General features: G+C 37.9%; 1 protein-coding gene across 2 annotated transcripts; it reads left to right on the top strand.

The window, feature by feature from the left end:
- Nucleotides 1–1,638: 1,638 nt before the first annotated feature.
- Nucleotides 1,639–25,071, top strand: LOC111147930 (major facilitator superfamily domain-containing protein 1). Of its 2 annotated transcripts, XM_022504197.1 has the most exons (16): nucleotides 1,639–1,896; nucleotides 2,465–2,517; nucleotides 3,653–3,765; nucleotides 5,912–5,954; nucleotides 6,266–6,333; nucleotides 7,896–8,004; nucleotides 12,371–12,473; nucleotides 14,289–14,387; nucleotides 14,836–14,947; nucleotides 16,055–16,111; nucleotides 16,466–16,622; nucleotides 17,888–17,985; nucleotides 18,554–18,666; nucleotides 20,360–20,407; nucleotides 21,914–21,971; nucleotides 23,256–25,071. In XM_022504197.1, exons 1-16 carry the CDS (start codon nucleotides 1,725–1,727, stop codon nucleotides 23,257–23,259), a joined length of 1,407 nt encoding a protein of 468 aa, XP_022359905.1. In that variant the 5' UTR covers nucleotides 1,639–1,724; the 3' UTR covers nucleotides 23,260–25,071. The 2 variants fall into 2 exon arrangements, with proteins under 2 accessions (XP_022359905.1, XP_022359898.1); XM_022504190.1 differs by lacking the exon at nucleotides 23,256–25,071 and having other exon boundaries at nucleotides 1,650–1,896; nucleotides 21,914–22,381.
- Nucleotides 25,072–25,173: the final 102 nt, after the last annotated feature.

The following is a 25,173-nucleotide window of genomic DNA, read 5'->3' as shown; positions in this document are numbered from 1 at the left end:
GTAAGATGAAGACAGAGAAGCCATCACTGTAATTGGAAAGATGGAGTTGTTAGTCATCTTGGCAAAGCAATTTCATTAGACTGGGGGCTACTCTTTTGGAACTGAAGAAAGAATGGAAGGTGGAAAATGGATACTTCAAGTGTAGGCATCTCAAAGGCAAAAGTTTCAAGCTAATTTTTCTCCTTTGACACTCTCCCCCACTCTCCTCTCTTTCTATATTCTGACCTCTTTTTGAGATCTGTGCTAGATATCTGGGAGACATTCTCGAATCCTTTTCTTTCAAACCTTCTATGCTATTATTCACAAAGTCATCCCCATTTCACCTCCTAAATACTTATTGTCTCTTTTGCTCCATCCCTATTTCCCCACTGCAGGCCCTTGCCACCTCTGATATTCTTACACCTAGCAATCATCACTGTAATTAGACCTCTAGGATTCACCCTCAAAATTCTTTTTGTAAAGTCTGGAAACACGCAGAAAGGCTGGAGATCGAATGATGCTGCCTGATTGAATTTTTAAAACACAAATCTTGTATTTTTGCTATTCTGCTAGAAATCCTTGCATGGAACACATTTAGTGTTTCTACTCTTGAGTTCCTTCTCTCACAATCCCAAATCAACACACACACACACAGAGTTTTGTTTCATGCTTGCATCTTTTATGATCCCTCCTACCCACCCCTCCCCTTCTCCCCGTAACTCATCCCCTGAAACAGGCAGCACGACCGGCTCATTTTTGCTAAATCTTGTTTAGATACCAACTTCAAGTAGCTTCAGCATTTCCCATCCCCTCTATGCTACTTTCTCTAAAGCTAATTAAAGTGTGCACCCGTTCTCCCTTTCCCAAATGCCCTGCCCTGGCCATTTCAATAAAATTTAGTGCTGATTTAAGTCACTGTTCTCACCACATTCATCCATTCATCCTAGTTTTTTTTTTTTTTTTAGATTTTTTATTTTATTTTATTTGACAGAGATCACAAGTAGTTAGAGAGGCAGGCAGAGAGAGAGAGAGAGGAGGAAGCAGGCTCCCTGCCGAGCAGAGAGCCCGATGCGGGGCTCGATCCCAGGACCCTGGGATCATGACCTGAGCCGAAGGCAGAGGCTTTAATCCACTGAGCCACCCAGGCGCCCCTCATCCTAGTTCTTTAAAGTAGAAGTTTCTGTCACTGTCTCCAACTAAACCGTAAACTCTCAGAGGTCCGAGAGCTCGTCTCATTTCATTTGTATCCCAGTACCTGGCATGTCACTTGACATATCAATAGGTATTCAATCAAATGCGTTAATATGGAGAGCAAAGAGGCCGAGGAGAGCAACGCTGCGAGAAGGGCGGCGCGTCTTTTCGGGTCTCCAGCCCACATCGGAGCACGCAGGACCTTGGCGTCGATGCGGACGCAAGGCCCACACTTCTCCCCGTGGAGCTGCGCAGAGTCTGCAATAAGGGCAGGGCAGGAAACAAAAAGACAGTGCTCCCCACGGTGGAAGGCCGAAGATGGGAACCTTAACAGAATCTCAGAGAGAACGAATGGCGAAACACCGCCTCCTCCTTACCTCCCCGGCCGGTTCTGCTCGCCACGTGATCACGGCCACTCACGTGATCTCAGCTCTGCGAGATCCGCCGCCGCGTCACGTGAGCTACAGTGGCCACGTGACCACAGACTTCTCAGGCTCCTAGGCTCCTGGTTTTCTCTCGGAGTTTATCTCGCGTCCTGGTCTTCCCCCGGCCCAATGGAAGAGGACGATGAGGAAGCGCGAGCGCTGCTGGAAGGCGGCCCCAGTGAGGCTGGCAGAGGTGCCCCTGCCACCTCTCCTGTCCCTGGAGCGCTGCCGGCCCTTTGCGACCCTAGTCGCCTGGCGCACCGGCTTTTGGTGCTGTTGCTGATGTGCTTCCTAGGCTTCGGTGAGGCATCTGGCGGGGTGGGGAGGGGCTGATGATCCAAAAGTTCTCATGTGTGGTATCCCCGAAATCCGCACTGAGCTCAGAGCTGACACGCGGCCTCAGTGCAGCTTCTGACCTAAACTCCTGAACTTCCTCCCTCACCCCTTTGCGACTCCATTCAAATTTGCGGACGTTGCTAGCCCTTCGGCATCTCGGAGGTAGAGGTTAGGAGACTGAGCTGGGCGAGTTTTGTCCCACTCTTTTGCCCTTCAAGAAGTCCCGGAGGCTTGGCAGCTCGCCCCCTGGGGCCATAGATGTGAGGGAATCCCTATTTTGTCAAAGCTTTCGATACACTGTTAAGAAGGAATTCAGAGAGCTTGAACTACCTACCCCTAAGTAATATTCCCCTTTTAAATGACTAATAGGTAGCAGAAAATATTAGTGGAAGGGAAATGGTCCGTGGTGTCAGTCCTGGAGCCCTTCATATAAACATTGAAAGTAAATGTAAACATTGAATAATATTTGCAACCTGAAACTTCTCTATAGGCAGTATTATCACTTATAAAATGTTTGCTCTTCCTTATTCTAGGCAGCTATTTTTGCTATGATAATCCTGCTGCCCTTCAGACTCAGGTTAAACGGGTAAGTTGGTTTTTCACTTTGCTTCTCTGGAGTTAGCTGTTGAAGCATCACCAGGTCTCAGATTGCCTAGTCTGAAACATTGTTCAGTGAATCATTTTAACATCTGTAGTAAAATCCATATGTAGTAAGGAGTGTTCTTGAGTTGGAATGAGTGACCACAAAGACTTTATTTATCGCACTTCTGACTAGATACTGTTTTACACTTTAATTAATTAAGTCCTATTTCCACAGAATTGCCAAAAATTATTAGCAGATTTTTGTTGGCAGTTCCCTTTCCAATTGCATAATCATCAGAATGACAAATGATTCGGTAGAATAGCTTTTTTTTTTTTTTTTTTAGATTTTATTTATTTATTTGACAGACAGAGATCACAAGTAGGCAGAGAGGCAGTCAGAGAGAGGAGGAAGCAGGCTTCCTGCTGAGCAGAGAGCCCGATGCGGGGCTCGGTCCCAGGACCCTGGGATCATGACCTGAGCTGAAGGCAGAGGCTTTAACCCACTGAGCCACCCAGGCGCCCCAAGCTTTTTGTTTCTTAAATAAGTCTTTTTTATTCCTTCATTTTTAAAATGTGGATGCCAACTGCAGAGGATTCTCCATGTCAGTATTTTTAGTTTGGTTTTCTAAAAATACATTTAATATTTATAGTTTCTTGTGTATTTAGATAGTTTCTTCCTTTTTAAGGTTTTTACCTTTGGACAGGAAGAAATAGATTGGCCCTTCACATTCTAGAATGAAAGGGAAAGAAGGTAGGATTTAGTGGGGGGTGGGTAGGGATGGACTAAGATTGTCTTTTTCCATGTTGGGGTAAGAGAGCACCAGTGCATATAGTATAATGGGGATAAGAATGTAGTAGATAGAGGCAGATGCAGATGGAGATGGTCCCAGTAATGGGGGGATCTAATTGATCCTGGACTCCCTGAAGCCTCTGAAAGGCATGTGGATCCATCAAGTTTCCAGGGATCCCAGGTGTGACCAGTTTTCTGGGGGAGGGGCCACAGCTGTCATGGGATTCTTAAAGCAGTTAGTAACTACAAATGATTATGAAAACGCCTGTCCTACACAAAAAGAATGTTTTGATTTGTTGATAAACTTAACTGTTTGGAAAAAAAATAGTTTCATTTTCTTCCCATATAGGATATGCAGGTGAATACAACGAAATTCATGCTGCTATATGCCTGGTATTCTTGGCCAAATGTAGTTTTGTGTTTTTTTGGTGGCTTTTTGATTGACCGAGTATTTGGAATACGGTAAGCTTGAAAAACATCTCACCTATGCGTAAAATATTACTAGAAAATCATGGAACTAGATTAAGGTATTTCTATAAGAACTGACTAAAATTCTGTATTGACTATGATAATCTACATTAGTTTTTTTTTTTTTTTAATGGTTTTTATATATTCCTGGAATTGGCTTTTGAAACTTGGTTGGTATTTCAGTTAAGGTTGGAACTAGTAAGTGCTACTCATGAAATATGGTAACTCAGTTATCTAAAAGTACAAATTATATTCTTATTTGGGATCAGGCAAACCAGGGTCTGAATGCCATTGCTGCCACTTGCTCAACTTCCTATTCTGAGCTGTTGCTAGCTTCCTGAGTTTTAGTTTCTTTATTGGTAAAGTATGGTAATAATTCCTGCCTTACGAGGTGGTTATGAGGACTGAGAAAGATGTATAGTATTTGGCGCATATATAGTATTTGCCTCTCACAGTCCCAGTGAGATTTTCTCTTTCTGCCCTTGGGCACTGAACTTTTTGTGGCCACTTCTTTTAGATGCTGAGGAAGGAATAACATTTTAAGCTTTGTCACTTTTCATCCTTATGGTTGTGTATATATTGTTAATGGAAACTTCCATGAGGGATGCAGAATATTTTCAGAAGGCAGAGGGAAAAATGATGAAGGATCTTCCAGCCATGTCCAATGGAAAAGGATTGAAGAGACTGAAAGTGTATAGACTTGCGGACTTAAAAATTTTGAAGGGTTAAGTATTAAAGAGGAATTAAATTTGTTTTGCTTAGTCTGAAGTGATGGAATTAGGGATGGAAACTTCAGGGGGACAGATTCTGCTTAGTATGACGAAGAATTTCCTTGATCAGTTTGATGAGGGGCCATGAATTGCCTTGGGACCACAGCAAGTTTTCTAGTGCTAGAGAACATTCAGTAGAATGTGGGATGGCCATTTCACAAGGATATGGAGAGGGATTTGAGTTTCAGAAGTATGGTTTACTCATAGAATCTTTAAGGACTCTTAAAATACCGGTGTTTTATTACTCTGGGGAGTAATAAATATTATTCCCCATAAATAAATATTACTGTGGGGAAACAGACATTTGGAGTATAGAATGTGTGAGTAGACAGATTTGTAATTGTATTAACTTGTATTTATCCTTTTAAAAATAGTTACTGTGATAAGTGGGATAAGTCAGACAGAGAAAGACAAATAGCATATGACCTCACTGATATGTGGAATCTAAAAAAATAAACCAGCAAATGAATAAACAAAAAACAGAATCATACCTATACAGAAAACAAATTGATGGTTGCCAGAAGGGAGGGTCTGGAGGGTTGGCCAAAATGGGTTAAGGGGAGTGGGAAATACAGGTTTCTAGTTATGGACTGAATAAATTGCAGGAATAAAAGGCACAGCATAAGGAATATAGGTAATATTATTGTAATAGTGTTGTGTGGTGACAGATACCGTACTTCTGGTGAACACAGTATAATGTATAAACTTGTCAAATCACCGTGTTGTATACTTGAAAGTATTAAAATACCGTATCAACTATACTCAAAAAACCCAAAACCAAAAATCAATAAAGAGTTTTTAGTTACCAGGAATTATGACCAGTTAAAATTACTTAATCTTGGAATAAATTCTAAACTCTTAATAGTAATTTTATAAAGAATGCCCATGTGCATGCAGGGGAGGGGCAAAGGGAGAGAGAGAAAATGTTAAGCAGACTCCTCACTGAGGGCAGAGCCTGATGCCTGACTGATGCCAGCCTGATGCCTGATGCCACACTGAGATCATGATGAGCTGAAACTAAGAGTTGGACACTTAACTGACTGAGCCACCCAGGTGCCCCAAGAATGTTGATTTTTAAGTGGGAACCCTGGGAACTTCTTGAAGATTATTTAACAAGTTTTGTTTGTTTAACAGATAATGGTTTAAGTTAAACATGCCATTACTGAAGTCTCTGAATCCCCTTAGAAGTCAAGACTTTTTAGATTAACATGTAGCCTGGGAAAGCTGCTGACTTTAGAGGCAGACTAGTACTTCATTTTTCTTTCCTTGGAGGGAATATAGGGGTCAAAGAAGACTGAAGAATTATTACTGAAGGGTTTTGGTGACATACTTATCTTAATTCATACTCTTTCTCTCTCTCTCTCTAACAGATGGGGCACCATTATTTTTAGCTGCTTTGTTTGCATTGGACAGGTGAGAAGGTCCAAAACCTTCATTGATTATGTAACAGTGACTTTTGAGTTCTTGTCTAATTCCACCAGCAAAAATGTGTTTATTGAATGCCTGACTTAATTAAGCAGACTCCACAAATGCCTGTGTAGCATAATGTATAGTCCATTTTAAGCCTTGAGATAGTTGAACATTAATATTTAAATTTTACAGATTTACTAAGAGGGAATGTTAAAGACTTATAGAAGTTGTGATTCATTATAAGTTACTTATTTCTCTTGAATACTTTTAAGTTTACTCTTTCATTGATTCTTCATTTATATTCTACATTCTAGGTGATTTTTGCTCTGGGTGGAATATTTAATGCTTTTTGGCTGATGGAATTTGGAAGGTTTGTGTTTGGGTAAGTTATGGATAATTTCATTCATCCTAATATATTACTATTTCACTGTTTACCTATCAATTTAATAAAGATTCACAAAAACATATTACTGTCTGTTGTGGAGAATTACCTCAAATCCTTGAAATCTAGCTATATATACACAAGAATGTTTATTGTCTTACTTTTCCTTTAAAGTGAGCAACAATTTTGAGTGGTCATAGTTAACTCTGGGCTTTGAATATTAAGTTGTTCTCCAGAAATGATATTTTTCCTGGGTGTTTTGTCTTTTGTTGTACTGAAGACTGATTTAAACCTCATTTAGAAAAGTATAGACCAACCATTTCTAGGTTGGTGACTTATGGACATTTTGCTGTTTCTTGGTGGATAACATGCAGGTCCTTTTGAACCCTGTTAAAGAGGCTTGAATGAGCAAAATAACCAATAGAATGATTATTCTTTATGAATTTCAATGTCTCTTCAGTAAGTTCATTCTGTGTCCAGCCTTGGGCTTCCTGCCCTGAGAGCTGCAGATGACATCACTCATTTAAGCTTTTTTGTAAGTACTGGGGACATGTAGACATATGTGATATACCCCCAAAAGTGCTCTAAATGAAAGAGAAGAAAACAAATGGTATATAAAAATATGAAAGGGATCCAGAGACAGAGGTATAGTCAGAAATGGCTTCATGGATGAAGTATGTCTTGACATCAGTCAGGGGTTTGGATTAGTAAAAGAGAATGGGAGTATTTTTGGATTAGGACAGAGTGAGAAGGACTCAGTGTTAGGATATGGAAGGAGAATCTCCTAACTAAAGGCCTAGAGGGGGAGTGGTCTTACAAAACGAAAGTGACAAAATGAAAAGTTAAAACCCAGGAAATAGGAAAATTTGAAATATGGAAGATATTGACCTGAAAAATGTGCCTTTTTGTCTTTCCACAAAGTATGAACCACTCTTCCCCCATGAACATTTTATATAGCACAGGTGGTGTATAACCCAGACTCCTGTTATTACAGGTCATGCTTATTATTGCAACATACCACACTCCCCAAAACTTAGTGTTATAGAGCTGTTACAATGTGTTTGTGGACTTTGTGGGTCAGGAATTTGAACAGGGTACAGCATGGATAGCCTGTCTATGCACTAGATGTCTAGAGCCTCTGCTCAAAAGATTCATGGAAGGTTGAGTGCTGGAATCATCTAAAAGCTTGTTGACTCACGGGTCTCATTCTGGGGTTGGGGCAGCTTGAAGACTAGCACTGCTGGATGCATTTCCTAAATGCAGCCTCTCTCTGTGGCTTGGCTTTCTCATAGCATGGTGTACTGAGGGTAGTTGGACTTCTTACAAGATGGCTAAAGGCTTCAAGTGTGAATGTTTGAATGAAAAGGCAGATGTCTGCTTTGATTACACAGCACCACTTCCACCATACTATATTGATTGAAACAGTCTCAAGCCCACTTAGATCCAGTGGTGGGGAATAGAGCCAACCTTTTGATGGGAGGGGTGTCCAGATTTTAAATTTACATTGCTAACTGTGGTGTTTCTGTAAAAGCAGTAATTTTTCTTCCTTTTCTCATTTTTAGGATTGGTGGGGAGTCCTTAGCAGTTGCCCAGAATACATATGCTGTGAGTTGGTTTAAAGGCAAAGAATTAAACTTGGTGTTTGGACTCCAACTTAGTATGGCTAGAATTGTAAGTATGACAAACCTAATGAAGCCAAATAGGAAGTAAGAGATTTAATCTTGTAATCATCTCTTAAAAATAATGGGATGAAATATGTTTTCGTTTGCCATATTAGGTATTGATTTTTTATGTCTGTAGACTATAGTATAGCGTTTACCTTTAGTTTAAGGCATTTCTAACCTTATAGCACTTAGGAAACAGTCTAAAAATACTATTTGAGCATTCATTAGTTAAAAGAATGTGAGGGACGCCTGGGTGGCTCAGTTGGTTAAGCAGCTGCCTTCGGCTCAGGTCATGATCCCAGCATCCTGGGATCGAGTCCCACATCGGGCTCCTTGCTTGGCAGGGAGCCTGCTTCTCCCTCTGCCTCTGCCTGCCATTCTGTCTGCCTGTGCTCGCTCTCTCTCCCTCTCTCTCTCTGATAAATAAATAAAATCTTAAAAAAAAAAAAAAAAAGAAAATGTGAGCACTGGGAGGGATCCTACAGGTTTTGTCATCTAATTTCTTTGCCCATTTTTGGACTCCCTGGTATGCAAGGCTTCCGGACGAAACCTGCACATTTCTAGTGATTGGAAGCTCACTGTGTGATAGAGCAGCTCCTGTACTTCAGTTAACTTTGTAAAGTTCGGCCTCACGCAGAGATAAAATCTGCCTCTGCAAGTAGCTTTTTCTCATTGCTCCCACTTTTGCCCTCCAGTTAATATTTATTTCCTCTTTCGTGCACCAGCACTTTGCTTATAAAGGCAACTTTTAAGTTCTCCATCAGAAATGCTCATTTCCTGTGGTTGTCTAAGCCACATGACATGGGTTTCAGCTCTGTGGTGCTGGTGCTCCCCTCTGCCTGGGCTTACTGTAGCCACTCAGTACTTTCCCCGGCATTTGGAACCTGGAGATGTTCATGGTGTTTCAGGTTTGGTCTGATAGTGGGTACCCAGGGAAACAACATTGTACTTTTATTAATGTAACCTGTGAAGTGTTTGGCCATCCCAGACCCTGTTAGGTTTTTTCCCTTATAAACTCCTATGAGTAGAGGTTTTTTTTAACAAACCTTGCCTCCTCCTGGACAGCTCATGGGTTAAGCCCCTGCCTTCGGGTCAGGTCATGATGTCAGGGTCCTGGGATCAAACCCCGCATTGGGCTCTCTGCTTGATGGGGAGCCTGCTTCCTCCTCTTTCTCTGCCCACCTGCTTGTGATCTTTCTCTCTCTCTCTCTTTCTGTCAAATAAGTAAATAAAATCTTTAAAAAAAAAACCCTTGCCATTGAAAAATGAAGGTTCCAAAGACTAGCTAACGGCATGAAAATGGTTGCACCATAGTCTTAGGGAAGAAATCCAATACAAAAAGTTTTTAATGTACTATTTCATTATACATGTAATTTTCATAACATTGTTGTGATTTTCATACATGTAGGTTCTTTCTAATTTTTCAACCATTATAGATAGTGCTATTGTGTGACACTATAAAACTTGTCTGCATCTCTGATTGTTTCCTGAAGCTAGGTCGCTAGGAATGGGATTGAGTAAAGAGGGTTTGTTAGGGTTTCTTAGGTTAGTAGTTTCATATTATCCTGTCAGTGATGTTTACATCCCCCATCTATGGGATATGAAAGGATTCTTTTCATTATAGCTTTGATAGTAGAGACTATTATTACTTAAAAAATCATTTTTGAGTGGAAACACCTAAATATGACTTTAATTTGTAATTCATAGCTAGTGTGTTTTCTCATATTGTCTAAATTTTATCCACAAGTATATTTGAGTACTTCATTATGTATCTTGTGGAGGTCAAGATATGTCTGTGACAGTTTGTGAATTTCATTGTCTAATAACTTATCGAAGAAAGAAGTAAGATACAATCTTGGTGACATCATTGTGGCTACTGGTGGTCTTCAGATTCTTTTCTGTGTGGTCACAAATTAGCTCTCATCCATTGAGCTGCATTCTGAGGAGCCTTAAGTTTTTAGAAAGGAATCTCAGGGGCTTTGAGGATGCAGGGCGGAGGTTACTGGGGGGTGATGGAAGGACTTGAGGACGAGGTAGAGTAAGCCAGACCTCAAGCAGCCACCTCATCTTTAGCCAGGGCAGTTCAGCTTTGATCTGATTTCTGTGCTTAGGGTCTTTTTGAGAACCATGGGACCAAAGGATTTCATTACAGAGCTGCTGGGGTAGATGGAATTTCAGTGCTTTTGTGCTTCCCTTTTCCCTGTGCATATTCGGAATGATCATAGAGATTCTGGCTTTACCTCTTCATCATTTTCCTATAGGCTGAGCTGTGAGTTTGTCTGGTTTTGGACACTTGATCTGTTATGTTACCATTGTACCTTTAGGCAGTGCACTTTTCATTTTTTATATCTTATTGGGGGTTGGAGTCCAGCACCCTTTTGATTTTCATTTGTAATTTGTTACTTTTAAGCTCATTATTTCAAAGTATATTTATTGAGGACTTGCTAAGCCATGGCATGTTAGGCATTTTAGGATTAAAGGATTTTTAAGGCAACATACTGGTCTTTGAGAAGCTTTTATTTTCAGTGATATTGAGGAAAGCTTCCAGTAAGTCTCCATTTATACCTTATTGCTCATTTGAGTAATGCCATAGGCTAGCATTTTTTAAGTAACAGCTGTGTGAAATTTGCTACTGTGTTTGCTGTGAGAATATTGCTGAGGACATGTTCATTTCTCAGTCTTTAGTGTCTGACCTGTCAATAATAGCATTTAGCGCAGTTGACATTCCCCCTACCCTGATTTCTTCTCTTGGGTTCCAGAACATTACAGTCTCAGTTTCCCTCTTGTCTTTCTCTTTACTACTTCGCCTGTTTCGCTAGATCTATGTCAGTCTTCTGAACTTGTAAATGTGGGGGTGCCCTAGGGCATGGTTACTGGATATCTTCTCTTTTCTTTTGACACTTCCCATCTTTTGTGATCTTACCTGGTTTTGCAGTTTTAAATAACATGTCTTTGGTCCTATATTTATATCACTTGTCCAGGCCTTTTCCCTGAATTCCACACCCCTATAATGCGGCTTTCTACTTGACATTTCCATTTAGATGTCTAGTAGGCACATCACAGCTGACATGGCCAAAAGTCAGTTCTTGATTTTCTACCTACTACCCTCCAAACCAGCTTATGCTGCAGTTTTCTCATCATCACTTATGGGCAACTCTTTATTTCCAGTTGCTTGGGCAAAACCTTAGGTGTGATCTTAAATTACTGCCCCCCTCAACATGTATTTTCCATTAGCAAGTCCTGTTAGCTTTCCCATCAAAATATATCCATATTGTGACCACTTCTCACCATGCCCATTGCTAGCTACCCTAGACCAAGACCCATCATCGTTCTGGATTATTATAGTAGCCCCTTAATTTATGTCCTCACTTCTGCCTTCATTCCCACTTGTAGTCTCTTTTGACTACAGCAGCCAGAGCAAATCTGTTAAAATGCATGGAATCCTGCCACTTCTCTACTCAAAACCCCAGTGGCTTCTCATCTTACATAGAATAAAAGCTGGAAGTCCATATTATTACCTATAGCCAGCCTTCCCACCATTTCCTCTTCAGGGGTATCATCTCATGTTCTTTCTTCTTCATTTACACTGTTCTAGTCTCTGCCCTCCATGCTGTTCTTTGAGCATGCTGCCGTATGCATTCTCAGGGTCTGTGCACTGGCTGTTCCTTCAGCCTAAATGCTCTGTCCTTTCCCCAGATCACCTTGTGGCTAGTTTCCTTCAAGTTTTTACTCAAAGGCACAATCTCCCTTTATGTTCTCCTTCCCTGCTTTTTTTTTTCCCCCTTATTTTTAAAAATACCACAATTTAATATACTACATGTTTTACCTCTTTTAGTCCACTGAAATGTAAGCTTTATGAAAGCTGGAGGTTTTTCTGTTTTGTCCTTTGTTATATTCCCAGTACCTGGAACAGTGACGGGTTCAATCAGAGCTCAATAATTGCTGAATGAACGAGCGAATGAGGATATTATCTTCTATAACTTTTATTGTCTTTTTATGGATAGGATCAATTTTTTTTGAGATATAACTATAAGCAAAGGCTGTGCTTTTTCTGAGTGAAAGTTTATTTTATTCTTAGATACCCTGTGAATTTTGTCACTCGCTGTTTCATTTTTGCTTTTGCTGCTAGAAAATTCTAAATGTACTGTGCTGTTTTCGGTACTAGCATTTTCTACATATTAGCATTTTTTTGTGTGCAGTAATCTTATCTGTGGGCTTATCTTAGTTAGTTTTTTCCTAGTCATGTTTTTTAAAAAAAATTCATCTCTTGTTTAATCTGGATCCTGTTTGACCTGTTTCTCTTAGCCACCTCATATCCTTTATTGAACGAGGCAGAGTAAATGTAAATGAAATGTTTTTTCTTTCTCTTTCAGGGAAGTACAGTAAACATGAATCTCATGGGATGGCTGTATTCTAAGGTTGAAGCTTCATTGGGTTCTGCTGGTCACACAACCCTTGGGGTCACACTTATGATTGGTTAGTGGATCCTGATGTCCCTTGTTTTATCTCTTCTGAAAGTATGTCATAGGAACTATGTGGCAGAGCAGGAAGCACACTGGAATTGGGATTAGACCACTTTGGTTATAGTTTTGCCTGAATAGTTCACAAGTTCTTGGACCTAACTAGAAATAGTGAATCATTCACGCAGTTTGTGTTACTATTTCCATTTTCTTAAAATGGAGTATTTAGTCCCACCTTGTCTACTTCAGCGTTGTCATGGTGAGCAAATAAGAGAGTGTATTTGAAAACTCTGAAAACTGACTTTATACATGTAAGGTGTTACTAGTCTGTAGCAGAGGGATAATTATTTCCTTTTGATCAAGGTTCAATTACAATACTATGGAGCTAAGATTTTAGAGAAGTTAGAAGGGATATAATGTTGTGGGAAATCCACTAAATTGAGAGTCAGGAGTCTGGGTTCTAGTCCTGGCTGTAACTAGTTCTGTCATCTTGGACAAGGAAGTTAACCTCTGTGTCTCAGTTTTCTTTTTTGTAAAATTTCAGGTGTTTGACTAAAAGTGTATAGGTCCCTTCTGGCCCTAAGTTCTGTTAGGTAAGACTTGGTTGTGCTGGTTGCTGGGTGGATCACTAAGAAACATATGGGACCTTCTGGAATTCCCTGTGCTTTTCTCTGAGCAGTGGATTTTTGTAACTGCCCCATAGTGGGTAAGAGGGTCACTTGCAGAGCCCTACAAAGACCTGTGGATGGTGAGGTGAACATTCTGTGCCATCTTTTATTCCTTATAATTTCATGGTATAGCTTGGTAGAAAGAGGGCAGTGGAGAGGAAATCTTGAACAGGCAACCTGAATCTAGAGGCTTCTCCTTTCCTTCCTGCCCTCTCAGATCCCTTGCCTTATTTAAAACCTCTTTTTCTTACTCTCAGATGCTCTTCAGTATTCCTTCCAGTCTTCTCCACACTGGAGAATTTGAGAATTTTAAAGAATTTTAGCACCAGAAAAGATCTGTGCCATCAAGTCAAAGCCTCTGATTTTACAAATGGAGAAGTTGAAGCCCTGAGAGATTAAGTTCTGTGTTCAATATCATTCAACTTGTGGCAGAAGTAGAACCCATATCTCCTTTTATTTTAGCAATTTTCAACTAGACTGCATTATGAAATTAAAGATTCATTTATTTTACTGAGCTTCTTTTAAAGATCTTGAGAAGTATAAACTTTATTTACTCTTTATCCTGATTTGCTTTAATGATATCAGATCAGCATTAGTGAGTAATTAGTGAGCTGATTACACAAAGGAAGGAGAGCCTGGCTAGCTGTGCTGTGGGAGGGTGGGACCCTATGGGTTGCCAAAGGGTAGGAGCAAGGGTTACAGACTTTGGGAAGGAATCAAGAGGAAGATACGATGATCACAGAATCAGACTTTGCTTATGTAATTTTTTCCCTTTGGCCATCTGTCAGTAATCAGTGCTTAGACTTAGTTAAGAAATCAGTACAGATTTGCTAGCTGTCATCCACTTTTTTAAATTCTGTATTTAATTTTTTTATTCTGTATTACAAGATTAGCCTAGTATGTTCTAGTCTTTTCCCTCTAGTCTACAACCTTCTACTAGGAAATAATACAATAAGAGTGACTTTTGTTTGTTGAGTACTTATCACATGCTGTTTCTTTCCTTCTGTCCTGATTTAGTAATTGTAGGATTTTCTTCATGTGTCTAAATGCTATCTGTTTCATTTGCTAAGTTTTCTGCTGTTACTCTAAGCTACTGCCTCTTGGGAACCTTCAGTCGCTCTCTTTTAAAAATCTCTCTCTCTCTCTCTCTTTTTTTATTGTAGGGGGTATAACATGTATTCTTTCACTAATCTGTGCCTTGGTTCTCGCTTACTTGGATCAGAGAGCAGAGAGAATCCTTCATAAAGCACAAGGAAAAACAGGTAGGTCTAAATGCAGGAAAAGGGGGGCTTTGGGGAATTGCAGACCTTTGAAGATAATTTATAATGAGGTAAGTTCCTAATATAGTGTTATAAGTTCAGTGAGGCTTAATACATGTTATACTTTCTAATCTGTTCCTACTTATCTAAGTTTTGGGGTACTTTTTTTTTTCCCCTTAAGTGCTTTTGGCAGAATTTACATTCTTGATTGCACTTTGTGTATTTGCAAAATGATGAGTGTTCCTGGAAGACAGCAGGAGAGTAGACACTAATATTAGATTTTGTTTTTTCTAATGTCTTTTTAAGTTTTCCCAGAAGCTATGTTCCAGTAATTTACTGAGAAAAGTATTTTGTAAACTGGATGGCAAAGGTTAATCACACGATAAAAGAAAAACAATTTTGACCTAGATATGCAAAATGATGCTGGTAGTTTCTTCCTTTTCTTTTCAAGGTGAAGTTATTAAGGTAACTGATGTGAAGGACTTCTCCTTACCCCTCTGGCTGATATTTATCATCTGTGTTTGCTATTATGTGGCAGTGTTCCCTTTTATTGGACTTGGGAAGTGAGTATTCTGTAGCATTGCATTTTTGTTGGCTAAATTATAATGAGAATTTAATCACACAAATACAATTTTGTTAGTTATAAATCTTGATTTTTTGGTTATAGTTTATATTTACATAGGAATTATTTTATATCCTGGGATATAACTGATTTTCTTAAGGTTTAATATTTGGCATAATAACTTTCATTATTTTTTTGATGAAATACTTAATAGTTTTTGATGCCTAATGTAGATTTATTTTAATGCTTTGTATCAGATTAGTATTCTTTTTTATTTCCTCTTTATTCTTTTGTTTGGAAGCCTATTCTTGAGAATGGAAACAGTACTTTGGCTCATTATGCCTGGGCACATTTCCATTTGCTAGGACTATAAATATGCCGGGGTTCAAAATCAAATTCTTTTTTGTGTTACCACTTACCTCTTTCTTTCCACTGGCAGCTGTTCGAACAGAGCAGTGTGTGAGTGTGCTTATAGGGGTGCGTCTTTATAATCGGAACCTTTAAATTCAGACTGTTTTCAATAATTTGAAACTCTGTTTGCAAAGAACCTGTCCAGTCCCACTTTATGGAAAAAAAGCACTCTTAATTTTGTGTTGTAATAATTCATTTGGTTTTCTGAAAATTTATGCATACTGTTTGGTGCTTATTTAAAATGAAAAAAATCAGGGTGCCTGGGTGGCTCAGTCAGTTAAGCGTCTGCCTTCAGCGCAGGTCATGATCCCAGGGTCCTGGGATTGAGCCCTGCATCGGGCTCCCTGCTCAGTGGGAGCCTGCTTCTCATTTCCCTCCGTACTTCCCATCCGCTTGTGCTCTCTGTGTCCCTCTCTATCTCTCTTTCTCAAATAAATAAAATCTTTTAAGAAAGAATAATAAAATGAAAAAAATCCACATCAGCGTATTTTACTTAGCTAGTGAAATATTTATGTAAACCCTAAAGCTTTAGCACCAGTTGCTTAAAGATGAATGTTATATAAGGTGGGATAACAGTATCAAGAAGGAAAAGTTGACTAAACTTAGAGTTACTTTTATGTAGTTTTATTTTGCCTTTAATTATTAAAAACAGAGTAGTTTTCTAAAGTGCTTATTTCTCTCTCTCTCTGTATTTTAGAGTTTTCTTTACAGAAAAATTTGGATTTTCTTCCCAGGCAGCAAGTGCTATTAACAGGTATTTCATTAATCCTCTTGAGTGCTTGTTGTGTGCATAGCGTGTGTCCTTAATTATAAGCAAATGTTCTAAGAGACAAAAAAGGCACGTGACTTAACATCTGTAATGTGAAACCAAGAGCATGTTGCCACTCGATCCTGAGAGACCATCTACGCATTAACGGAAAATCGAAGAAATCTTGGACCACTCTTTAATATTTAAATTTCTGTTTACTGATGACAATTTTAGAAGAATGTTTAATTAAACAAGCTAGGATTTGCTTTGCCTAATAGTTTTAGGAACTTTTTGGATTTTTTTTTTTTTTTTTGGGAGCTGTGATACATTTCATTAAATATCTTTTGATTCTCTGGGCAGTATTGTATATGTCATATCAGCTCCCATGTCCCCAATATTTGGGATCCTGGTGGATAAAACAGGAAAGAACATCATCTGGGTTCTGTGTGCCGTGGTGACCACTCTCGCTGCCCACATCATGCTGGCCTTCACGCTGTGGAACCCTTGGATTGCTATGGTAATGTCACTGTAGACGCTCACAGGGCACAGGGCTTCAGGGAGGACTCTGTCAAGTGCACGTCAGGAGCCACACTCTGCTCCTCTGAAAGTCGAGCTTGTGACAGTAGGAGGAACAATGCTGTGATTGCAGTCTCTACAAAATAACTATTTTTAAAGTAAATAAATGTTAATTATTAATGAATAAGATATTTTTAATTTTATTTGGCTTATTTAACGTAGTAATCTCAATGCTGAAATAGAATTTGAAATAAAGTAGTCTTTTAAAAGCCAAATTGCTTACCAGTTCCATTTATTTTCCTGTATTTCTTTAAAAAATTCTTCCATCATAGGTGGCACGCAAAAAAAAAAAAAAGTCTGTCAGCCCAGGATTCATGATTTTGCATTCTTTTGTCTTTGACCTTTAGGCAGTTAAAAAGTGATAATGAATTCATCGTCAGGTTTTTGTTACTATCCTTTAGAATATCATTTTAAAGACCACAGGCTCAAGTGCTACAGTTCTTACCTATTAATAAAAGAATATTTTGGGCATATATGTTTGTTGTACACTTAGTAAAATTTCTGTAGGACAGATTCCTGGAGGTATAAATGCTGTAGCAGAGGCTTTGCACATTTAACATCTTGATAGACATTGTGAAACTTCTTCTCTAAGAAGTTCTTACCCATTATAGTTTTACCAATAATATACGAATGTGTGTGTGTTTTTAGTATCCTAGCCATGGTGGGCATTGGCCCAATTTCAATCTTTGCCAGTATCATAGGTGTAGATGATCTTATTTAAACTTAAATCATAAGGTTTCTTTTTTAACGAAAGAAAAAGTCAGCATTAGGTGATAGTTTTCTGCCTTGCCCTCCAGTTAGGTGTTGATGATCTGAAGTAAGATAATGGACTGTTGGTGTGATGTTGCCTTGATTGCTTAATTTGTAGTTAATAAATACTGGAAAATTACCTTGCCTGAAACATTGGTAGTAACTTTTTGCAAATTAGCTTTATTTTCTTGCTTAGTCCTTGATTGTACCCTGGGACCAGTAAGTTATGTGTGCATATAATATAATATGGTTAAGATAGTGTGTTTTGTCACTAGAGGGATACTGTTAGGGTCTAGACTTTTTTCTATCAAATGAGTTTTAGCAAAATTGCAGTAAAATTTGCATGAATGTTCATATATTTGCTGTTATGTCACTCTGGCTAATCTGCATCAAAGGAAAATCACCTTTTGGTTAATGTTAAAAGACTTTTACGTTTTTCTGTGTCACTTTCTGCAGTGTCTCCTGGGACTCTCTTATTCGTTGCTTGCTTGTGCATTGTGGCCGATGGTGGCATTTGTAGTTCCTGAACACCAGCTGGGAACTGCATATGGCTTGTAAGTGTTTACACCATAATGTCTCCCTGCTATAGCAATCATGAAACTCCAGGTCTCCTGAACCTAGTCATCATCATGCTTCTGGGACAGCTCTGAACCTGGAAACCACCAGAAAAGTCAGTTTACCTACTTATGATATTATTGTGGCAACAGAAATGCCTTAGTCTTCCAGCAAGAGAGTTGGTATTAAGCTAATCCAGAAGTTATTTCTGACATTGCCATTGACTGCCTTTTTATCTGAGGGCTTCTTAGTGAGAAGTTTGAGTTCTGGTGTCTGACCCAAAGGGCAAAAGGGGGAAACTGCACCCATGGTTGGTATTCACTTAGCTCTTACTTTCAATCAGCAGGAAAATGTTGAGCTTATATTGCATTTAATAAGACAGGCTCCCTTACCTCTGAGCATAACATCTAGTAGCAGAAATAGTCATGGGATAAAAATACCTGATCAGGTCATCCCTAGGTAAAAACACCTCTTAACACTAATAGTATGTAATTTATAGATACTGATATTTAAAGTGAACTGTTACTGTGTGTATGAAGATGTGTCTTTATATTTCTTGAATTGTAGCATGCAGTCCATTCAGAATCTTGGGCTGGCAATCATTTCCATCATTGCTGGCATGATATTGGATACTCGGGGATATTTGTTTTTAGAAGTTTTCTTCATTGCTTGTGTTTCTTGTAAGTATGTGATATGGCAACATTTAGTTTCTTTTAATGGATAACAATGTTTTCATTTATACTTCTAGGTTTTTGTTGTTATTATTCTCTTTTTCCCTCTTTTAAACCAAATCCCTAAGATGTATCTCCCAGATTTGCCTATTTCTTAGTCTGTGCATCAGAGTTTCCCAGCTGGTGGCTTTCTGGTTCTGTGAAGATTCACAGGCATTTTTTAAAGGAGATTCTTATTTTTAAAAGTAGTAGTAGAATCTGCTTCTTATTCTATTTTAGATATTTATGGTTTTTAGAAAACATTATCCTCTTTAAAGTGAAACCATTTTAAAGAGTGGTGAGTATGTCCCTGGTGTGAGTGTGTGGACATTGATAAGATTCAGGTGTGAGTGCTCATGGTTTATCCATAAGGCAACTTTAAGTTGCTTTTATTCTTGGCCCGGTTACTTAACGTTTACCTGTAATGATTTATTGGTTAAAAATAGGAAGTATTAGGAAACTGTTGAAAACTACAAAAATAAACATTTTTCCTGTGGTAGGCTTCACCATACAGATAGTTGTATTCATCTTATAAATTCTTATAAACATATCAAGTTGTCTTTTATGCTTTGACATGTGTTTAAAATGGCAAACCCCAGCAATGATTTTATCATTTACATTTACATGGATAAAAGACAGTTTATACTTGAAATGTGGTTTATGATGTGCCTGAATGCATTTTATTATCCCATAATTTTAGAAGTAAACACATCAAATTTTAAAAATATGTTATTTGTTTTTAAAAAGTGAATCATGTAGAATTCAAAATACTCAGGTCATGGAAGTGTTTATGTCTGTTTGATGCTGCGACGGTGGTTTAATTTCAGTCCACAACTCTATATATATTTGGTTCTTAAACCAAATACCATGCTATTTAGAATTGTTTTTTTTTTTTTTTAAGATTTTTTTATTTATTCATTTGACAGATAGAGATCACAAGTAGTTAGAGAGACAGGCAGATAGAGAGGAGGAAGCAGGCTCCCCACTGAGCAGAGAGCCCGATGCGGGGCTCGATCCCAGGACCCTGGGATCATGACCTGAGCTGAAGGCAGAGGCTTTAACCCACTGAGCCACCCAGGCGCCCCTAGAATTGTTTTTGTTGCCATATTAACCTAAAGTAAATTTAGTGTGCCTTACTTGTTATGGTAAAAAGACAAGCCATGACTTTCTGAGGTTTCCACTGGCTCTGGGCTTTCTGGGCTTCTGGGAGTCAGATGACCACATTCTAACACTTGGTTAAATTGTAAAATGGATGTGGTGTTTTCAGACTTAAAATCCTGAAAGGATTGTTTCTGTTCGGTTCTCTGTAAAAAGATAAACAGTTAGGGGGCTGGCAGGAGTTTTTGGAAGTACCAGGAAAACTAACACTTAAACTAGAGAGTAAAGAGCAGCAGGGGTGATCTCTGGGTGGATCAGCTCCATCCCTTCTCTCAACTGCTTTTTTTCTGGTCCTGCTATCCCTGGGCTCATGTAGCCCATGGGAAAAAAATGGTGTGCAATTAATTTTTAGTGGTTTTTGGAAAATAATGGGAATAGTGTTTTTATTTTTAAATGCCAATCAATGAAGATTTATCTGAGTTTTACTTTGTAATTATGATTACATAGGAATCGTTGGGAAGAGGTACATGTTTTTTAAGGACCCTGTGATTTTTTTCACTTGCAGTGTCACTTTTATCTGTGGTCTTACTCTATGTGGTGAATCGTGCCCGACGTAAGTAGAATTCAGACATTTTCTTCTTAAACCATCGTGGATCATCTTGTGGGGTCCCTGGATTGTCTGCATGCCTCTTTAGAGGCCAGTGCTTTAGTTCATGTAATAATGACAATCTGTTCATATGTTCATGGAAACACATTTCATTATGTAACATATAACTATGCATTTTGGAACTTCAGACTTATTAAATCATTGTCATGTTCTTTCTGGCCAGTTCAATTTAAGTTTTGTAATAGAAAATTTTAGATGTTCTTTTTATGTTAGCATAAGGAAGTATGGCAGTTTTAAAATAACCTAAAGCCATTACTGTGTTATTGTCTCATATTTAAAAAAATTAGTAAGCGGAAGTGGGGGGTGGGTAGAGGGGCTGGGAGGGATGGGGTCGCTGGGCTATGGACACAGGGGAGGGTATGTGCTATGGTGAGTGCTGTGAATTACGTTAAGACTGATGATTCACAGACCTGTACCCCTGAAGCAAATAATACATTTTATGTTAATAAAAAAATAAGTAAGCAAATTTATAGTTATAGTTTGTATTTTAAGGTTGAAAGTGTTTGATACAGAATGAGGTGTTACAGATTTTTTTTCTTTTGCTAGTATTTTTTTTTAAAGATTTATTTATTTATTTATTTGACAGACAGAGATCACACGTAGGTAGAGAGGCAGGCAGAGAGAGAGAGGGGAAAGCAGACTCCCCGCTTGAGCAGAGAGCCCGAGGCAGGGCTCGATCCCAGGACTCTGAGACCATGACCTGAGCTGAAGGCAGAGGCTTTAAACCACTGAGCCACCCAGGCGCCCCTCTTTTGCTAGTATTTTTTAAATGCATTTGTACTTCTTTCTTTCTTCTGTATAAGATTTTGATGTTACTCTTATTAATTTTTCTAACTAGGTTGCCCCTAAAGGTTGTTAGGTACTTAGTAAAATGTGTAAACCTGCTGTTTAAATGATTTTAGGTCATTCCTTTCATTTCTCTTAATTTCCACTATTTACTGATTATTAATACAATGTCTGAGTTAACAAGATGTAAAGAAGTATGTAGGTCCAAACTTAAAAAAAAATGCTCAAATTAAGAAGTGGTTATTTGTATTTGTATCATATAAAGATTCTTTTTTTTTTATTTTTTTAAAGATTTTATTTATTTATTTGACACACAGAGAAATCATAAGAAGGCAGAGGGGCAGGCAGAGAGAGAGGTGGATGCAGGCTCTCCTCCGAGCAGAGAGCCCGATGCGGGACTCGATCCCAGGACCCTGAGATCATGGCCTGAGCCGAAGGCAGAGGCTTAACCCACTGAGCCACCCAGGCGCCCTCATATAAAGATTCTTAAAAAACATTTTTTCCCTTGGGAAGGCCCCAGGAGATAAACCATTTCTTTGTCATCTCCCATTGCCTTTTCTGTTACTTTAAGGTATACCAATGCATGTGTGTGTGTGTGCGTGTGTGTGTGTGAATTTTACTTTTAATAGTTGTGTAGAAAAAGTTCTATGCTTATTTGTATTTTAGGGGGGAACCTAAATTATTCTGCAAGACAAAGGGAAGAAATAAAACTTTCTCATGCTGAGTAAGTACTGAAAGAGAAAAATTCTCTCCTTTTGCAAATCTGAAACATTAGCATTTTATTTCCAAGTATCAGGTTTGGGCTCTTAAGAAACTAGTCGTCTTGAGATTCGAGAGCTAGCGATTATCTGGGAACTACTACAACAAAATTCTTGTTTATAGAAAATTTAAATAGGGTAGATATCAAGGGTTAAAGTGAAGGGGGAAAAATAACTGGGTTTTAAATTGCTTTTTGAGAGAAAGGGAGACCTGTAGTATTTGTAATTTATTAGAGGAAAGGTCTTTGTCCTAAGCTTATGTTCTGGGCTTACCCTTCCATTGTCTTATCTTTTGTTTTTCTTAACTATTTGAGATAACTTTTCATCTTCTCCCGCTACTAATATTCTGTTCTCTGACTCGGAACAAATTAAGTATCTAGTGTGGCATTAAGTTAAACTTATTTTTTCCATAAGTGTATGCTAAAACGTAATAGTGATTCTATTTCCTGTTATTATGATTTCTGATTTTTTAGGTACTCAGTTTTTTATGACTTAAAACATTTATTTGTAAACATATATTATGTAACTATAAGTTTTGTGAATTTTATATAGGTTAAAATCTTGTAGAACAAAGGATTTTTTGGGAGGTGATTCTTGGCCATTTCAAATTTCCTTTTAACATAGTAATTCTAGAAATATATCTTGAGAAGATAATCAGAAATGTTACAGGTTTTAAGTATCTTTATGACAGTCTTGTTTGTTATGTCAAAAAATTAGAAACAGCGTGAGTGTCCCAAAGTAGGGAAGTGGTTGAATAGATGATGACACATCCATATAATACATTGTTACAGTCATGTTTGAGGATTTTAAAAGTCAGAAGTAATTCCCTCCCTGCACCAAATCAGAGTTGCTTACCATGCCACATGTTAAGTAGACAAAAGATTAAAATGCAAATGTAATATTCTGATTTTGTTCAGGAAAAAGTATGCAGGCACGTGTATTTCTTATTTACATACTTGTATATAATAGAAGAAATACTGAAAGAAAAAACCCCCAATACTAACAATTCTATTTGAATGGTAAGGTTACAGGCATACTTTTTCCTTTTGTTTTTCTGTATTTTCCAGATTTTCTATGTTGATCTTAATGTTACTTTTATAATCAAGAAGATTTAAGAGTTTATTCAGCAAAGTGTTCAACCTTTAACATTTGGCAGTATGTGTTTTGTAATGCTAATGGTTTTTATTTTGTAAACCAGATGAGGCTGCTGTTTTTCCCCCCTTCTGATAATTTACTGCATTGTTTTGCAGATGAGAAACTTAAATGACTGTGTCATGAGAATGAGCTGCACACATCATTGGTCTGAAAACCTCACTTTTTTTTTTTTTTTAAATCTAGAGTTTAATCAGGAATAATAATGGTCTGGAAATTTATATTTATATTTCAAAAGCATCTATTTCAGAGTATGTTTGTGAGGAATATTTTAGCTTGTGTCTTATGTACTGTTTATTGCTAATGAATTCTGCTTTAGACTAGGCTAATCAACAGTAAAGTTTAGAAAGTTCCTCTGGAATATGCAGGTGAACTTTGGTAAGGACAGTAAATAATGGAAAACTTGGATCTGGCATTGAGATAATTTTCAGAAGATGTTTCTTAAGGATATGGCTTTTTTTTTTTTTTTTTAAATCTTAAAACAAAAAAAAGCTTTTGAGAGGGTAGAAGGGATATTTTATACAGAATAAACAATGTTATTTTAATAGGCATTCCATGTTTCTGTAGGGAATATTTGAAAGATATCTTTTATGCAGTCTCTTCATTTTTACAAATAGCAGATTGTATTCTGCTATCTTTAGTTAGAAGAGGTTGCTGAGGTTTTCTTGAGCTTCTTTATCTCTCCATTATTGAGGACACTGATCACTTAGGGATATAATTTTATGGTATAAACTTTCTGTACAGTTTTTTCTTATAATCTAATTAATTACTAAAAAGTGTCCTTTAAATTATGATAGTTGCATATCTACATGAATAAAAACACTGCAAAAGGAATACTTGATGTCTTCTAAAACTTTATTTTAAAAAATATGAAAATACTGATTTTAAGTCTTATTTATTTGGAAGACTATTTCTGTAAGATAATCAACGTCAGAGTAAAGAAAATTTGCCTTTGAAAATCAATGGAGTACTGTTTTCTCCAGAGTAGAACCTAAGTAACATGTATGATTTCCAGGTTAAATAAAATACAATTATAAAATTTCTTTTGACAAACTTAAAAACTTTTTAATTGACTTAGTTTTAGCATATTATATATTAAAGTCAAAGAATTTTTCATGTGTTTTGCTCTCCAGGAGTATGCAGATATTTTAGACAACTGTTAAACTGTCATATTTAGCTAGTTGTATTGTTCAAAATATAGGACATAAGATTGTATGCTTGAAAGTTCTGGGACAGATTGAAAGTACATTCCTTGTTCAGGTCAAGTTTATTTACATCCATTTTTCTGATTTACAGTTTTATTGTGTCATTATTCATTGTTTGTTCTTTTGACTTTGACTGCCATGTGACTTTTGTAGCCCAGATTATTGAATGTTGGCTTTACCAGCTGGTGAGAGTGGAAGAAGCCAGTTGCTGCTGCTGCTGGAGGGCTTGTGTGGTCTGGCCCCTGCCTTACTCTTTCCACTGCCTCCGTGCCTCAGCCATAACGAGCTGCTTCATTACATTTTTTCAGATGGGTCCTCTTCCTTGCCTTTTCAGGGGCTTTGTCCTTGCTGTTCCCTTTGCCTAGAATATTTCATCCAGGATTCTTTACAACCTGGTTTTACCTGATTTACAACAGAAACCTTAGCCCCAGCTCAGACGCATTTTTCCCAGGGAAACTCTTCCAGACCTTCAGGCTATATCAAGTTCTTCTAAAATTTTTGTGATTTTTGAAAAGCCCCGTATTTTTCCTTCTTTGTTCACCTCAGCTTATAATGAAGAATTTGTGATAGTGTGGGTGGGGGCGTCTCGCTCTTCCTTTAGATTGTAAGCTCCATGAGGGCAGGGACCATGTCTAATGTGTTCATTATGATTGTGTTGATAGTTCCTAGCAAAAGTAGGCACAAAATAAATATTTTTTTGAATGATATATAAATAAAAAGAATAAAATGAAATAAGTTTTTGGAGGATAATTTGGCAATATGAATAAAAAGACCTATAAAGGGAATGATGATGGGCTTCATACCTTTTGGC

The sequence above is a fragment of the Enhydra lutris genome, unplaced genomic scaffold, assembly GCF_002288905.1.
Source record: "Enhydra lutris kenyoni isolate GAN:26980312 unplaced genomic scaffold, ASM228890v2 scaffoldscaffold2, whole genome shotgun sequence".
In the NCBI taxonomy this organism is placed as follows: Eukaryota; Metazoa; Chordata; class Mammalia; order Carnivora; family Mustelidae; genus Enhydra; species Enhydra lutris.
The sequence above is the reverse complement of the archived record's forward strand: the minus strand, read 5'-3'. Positions and strand labels throughout refer to the sequence as shown.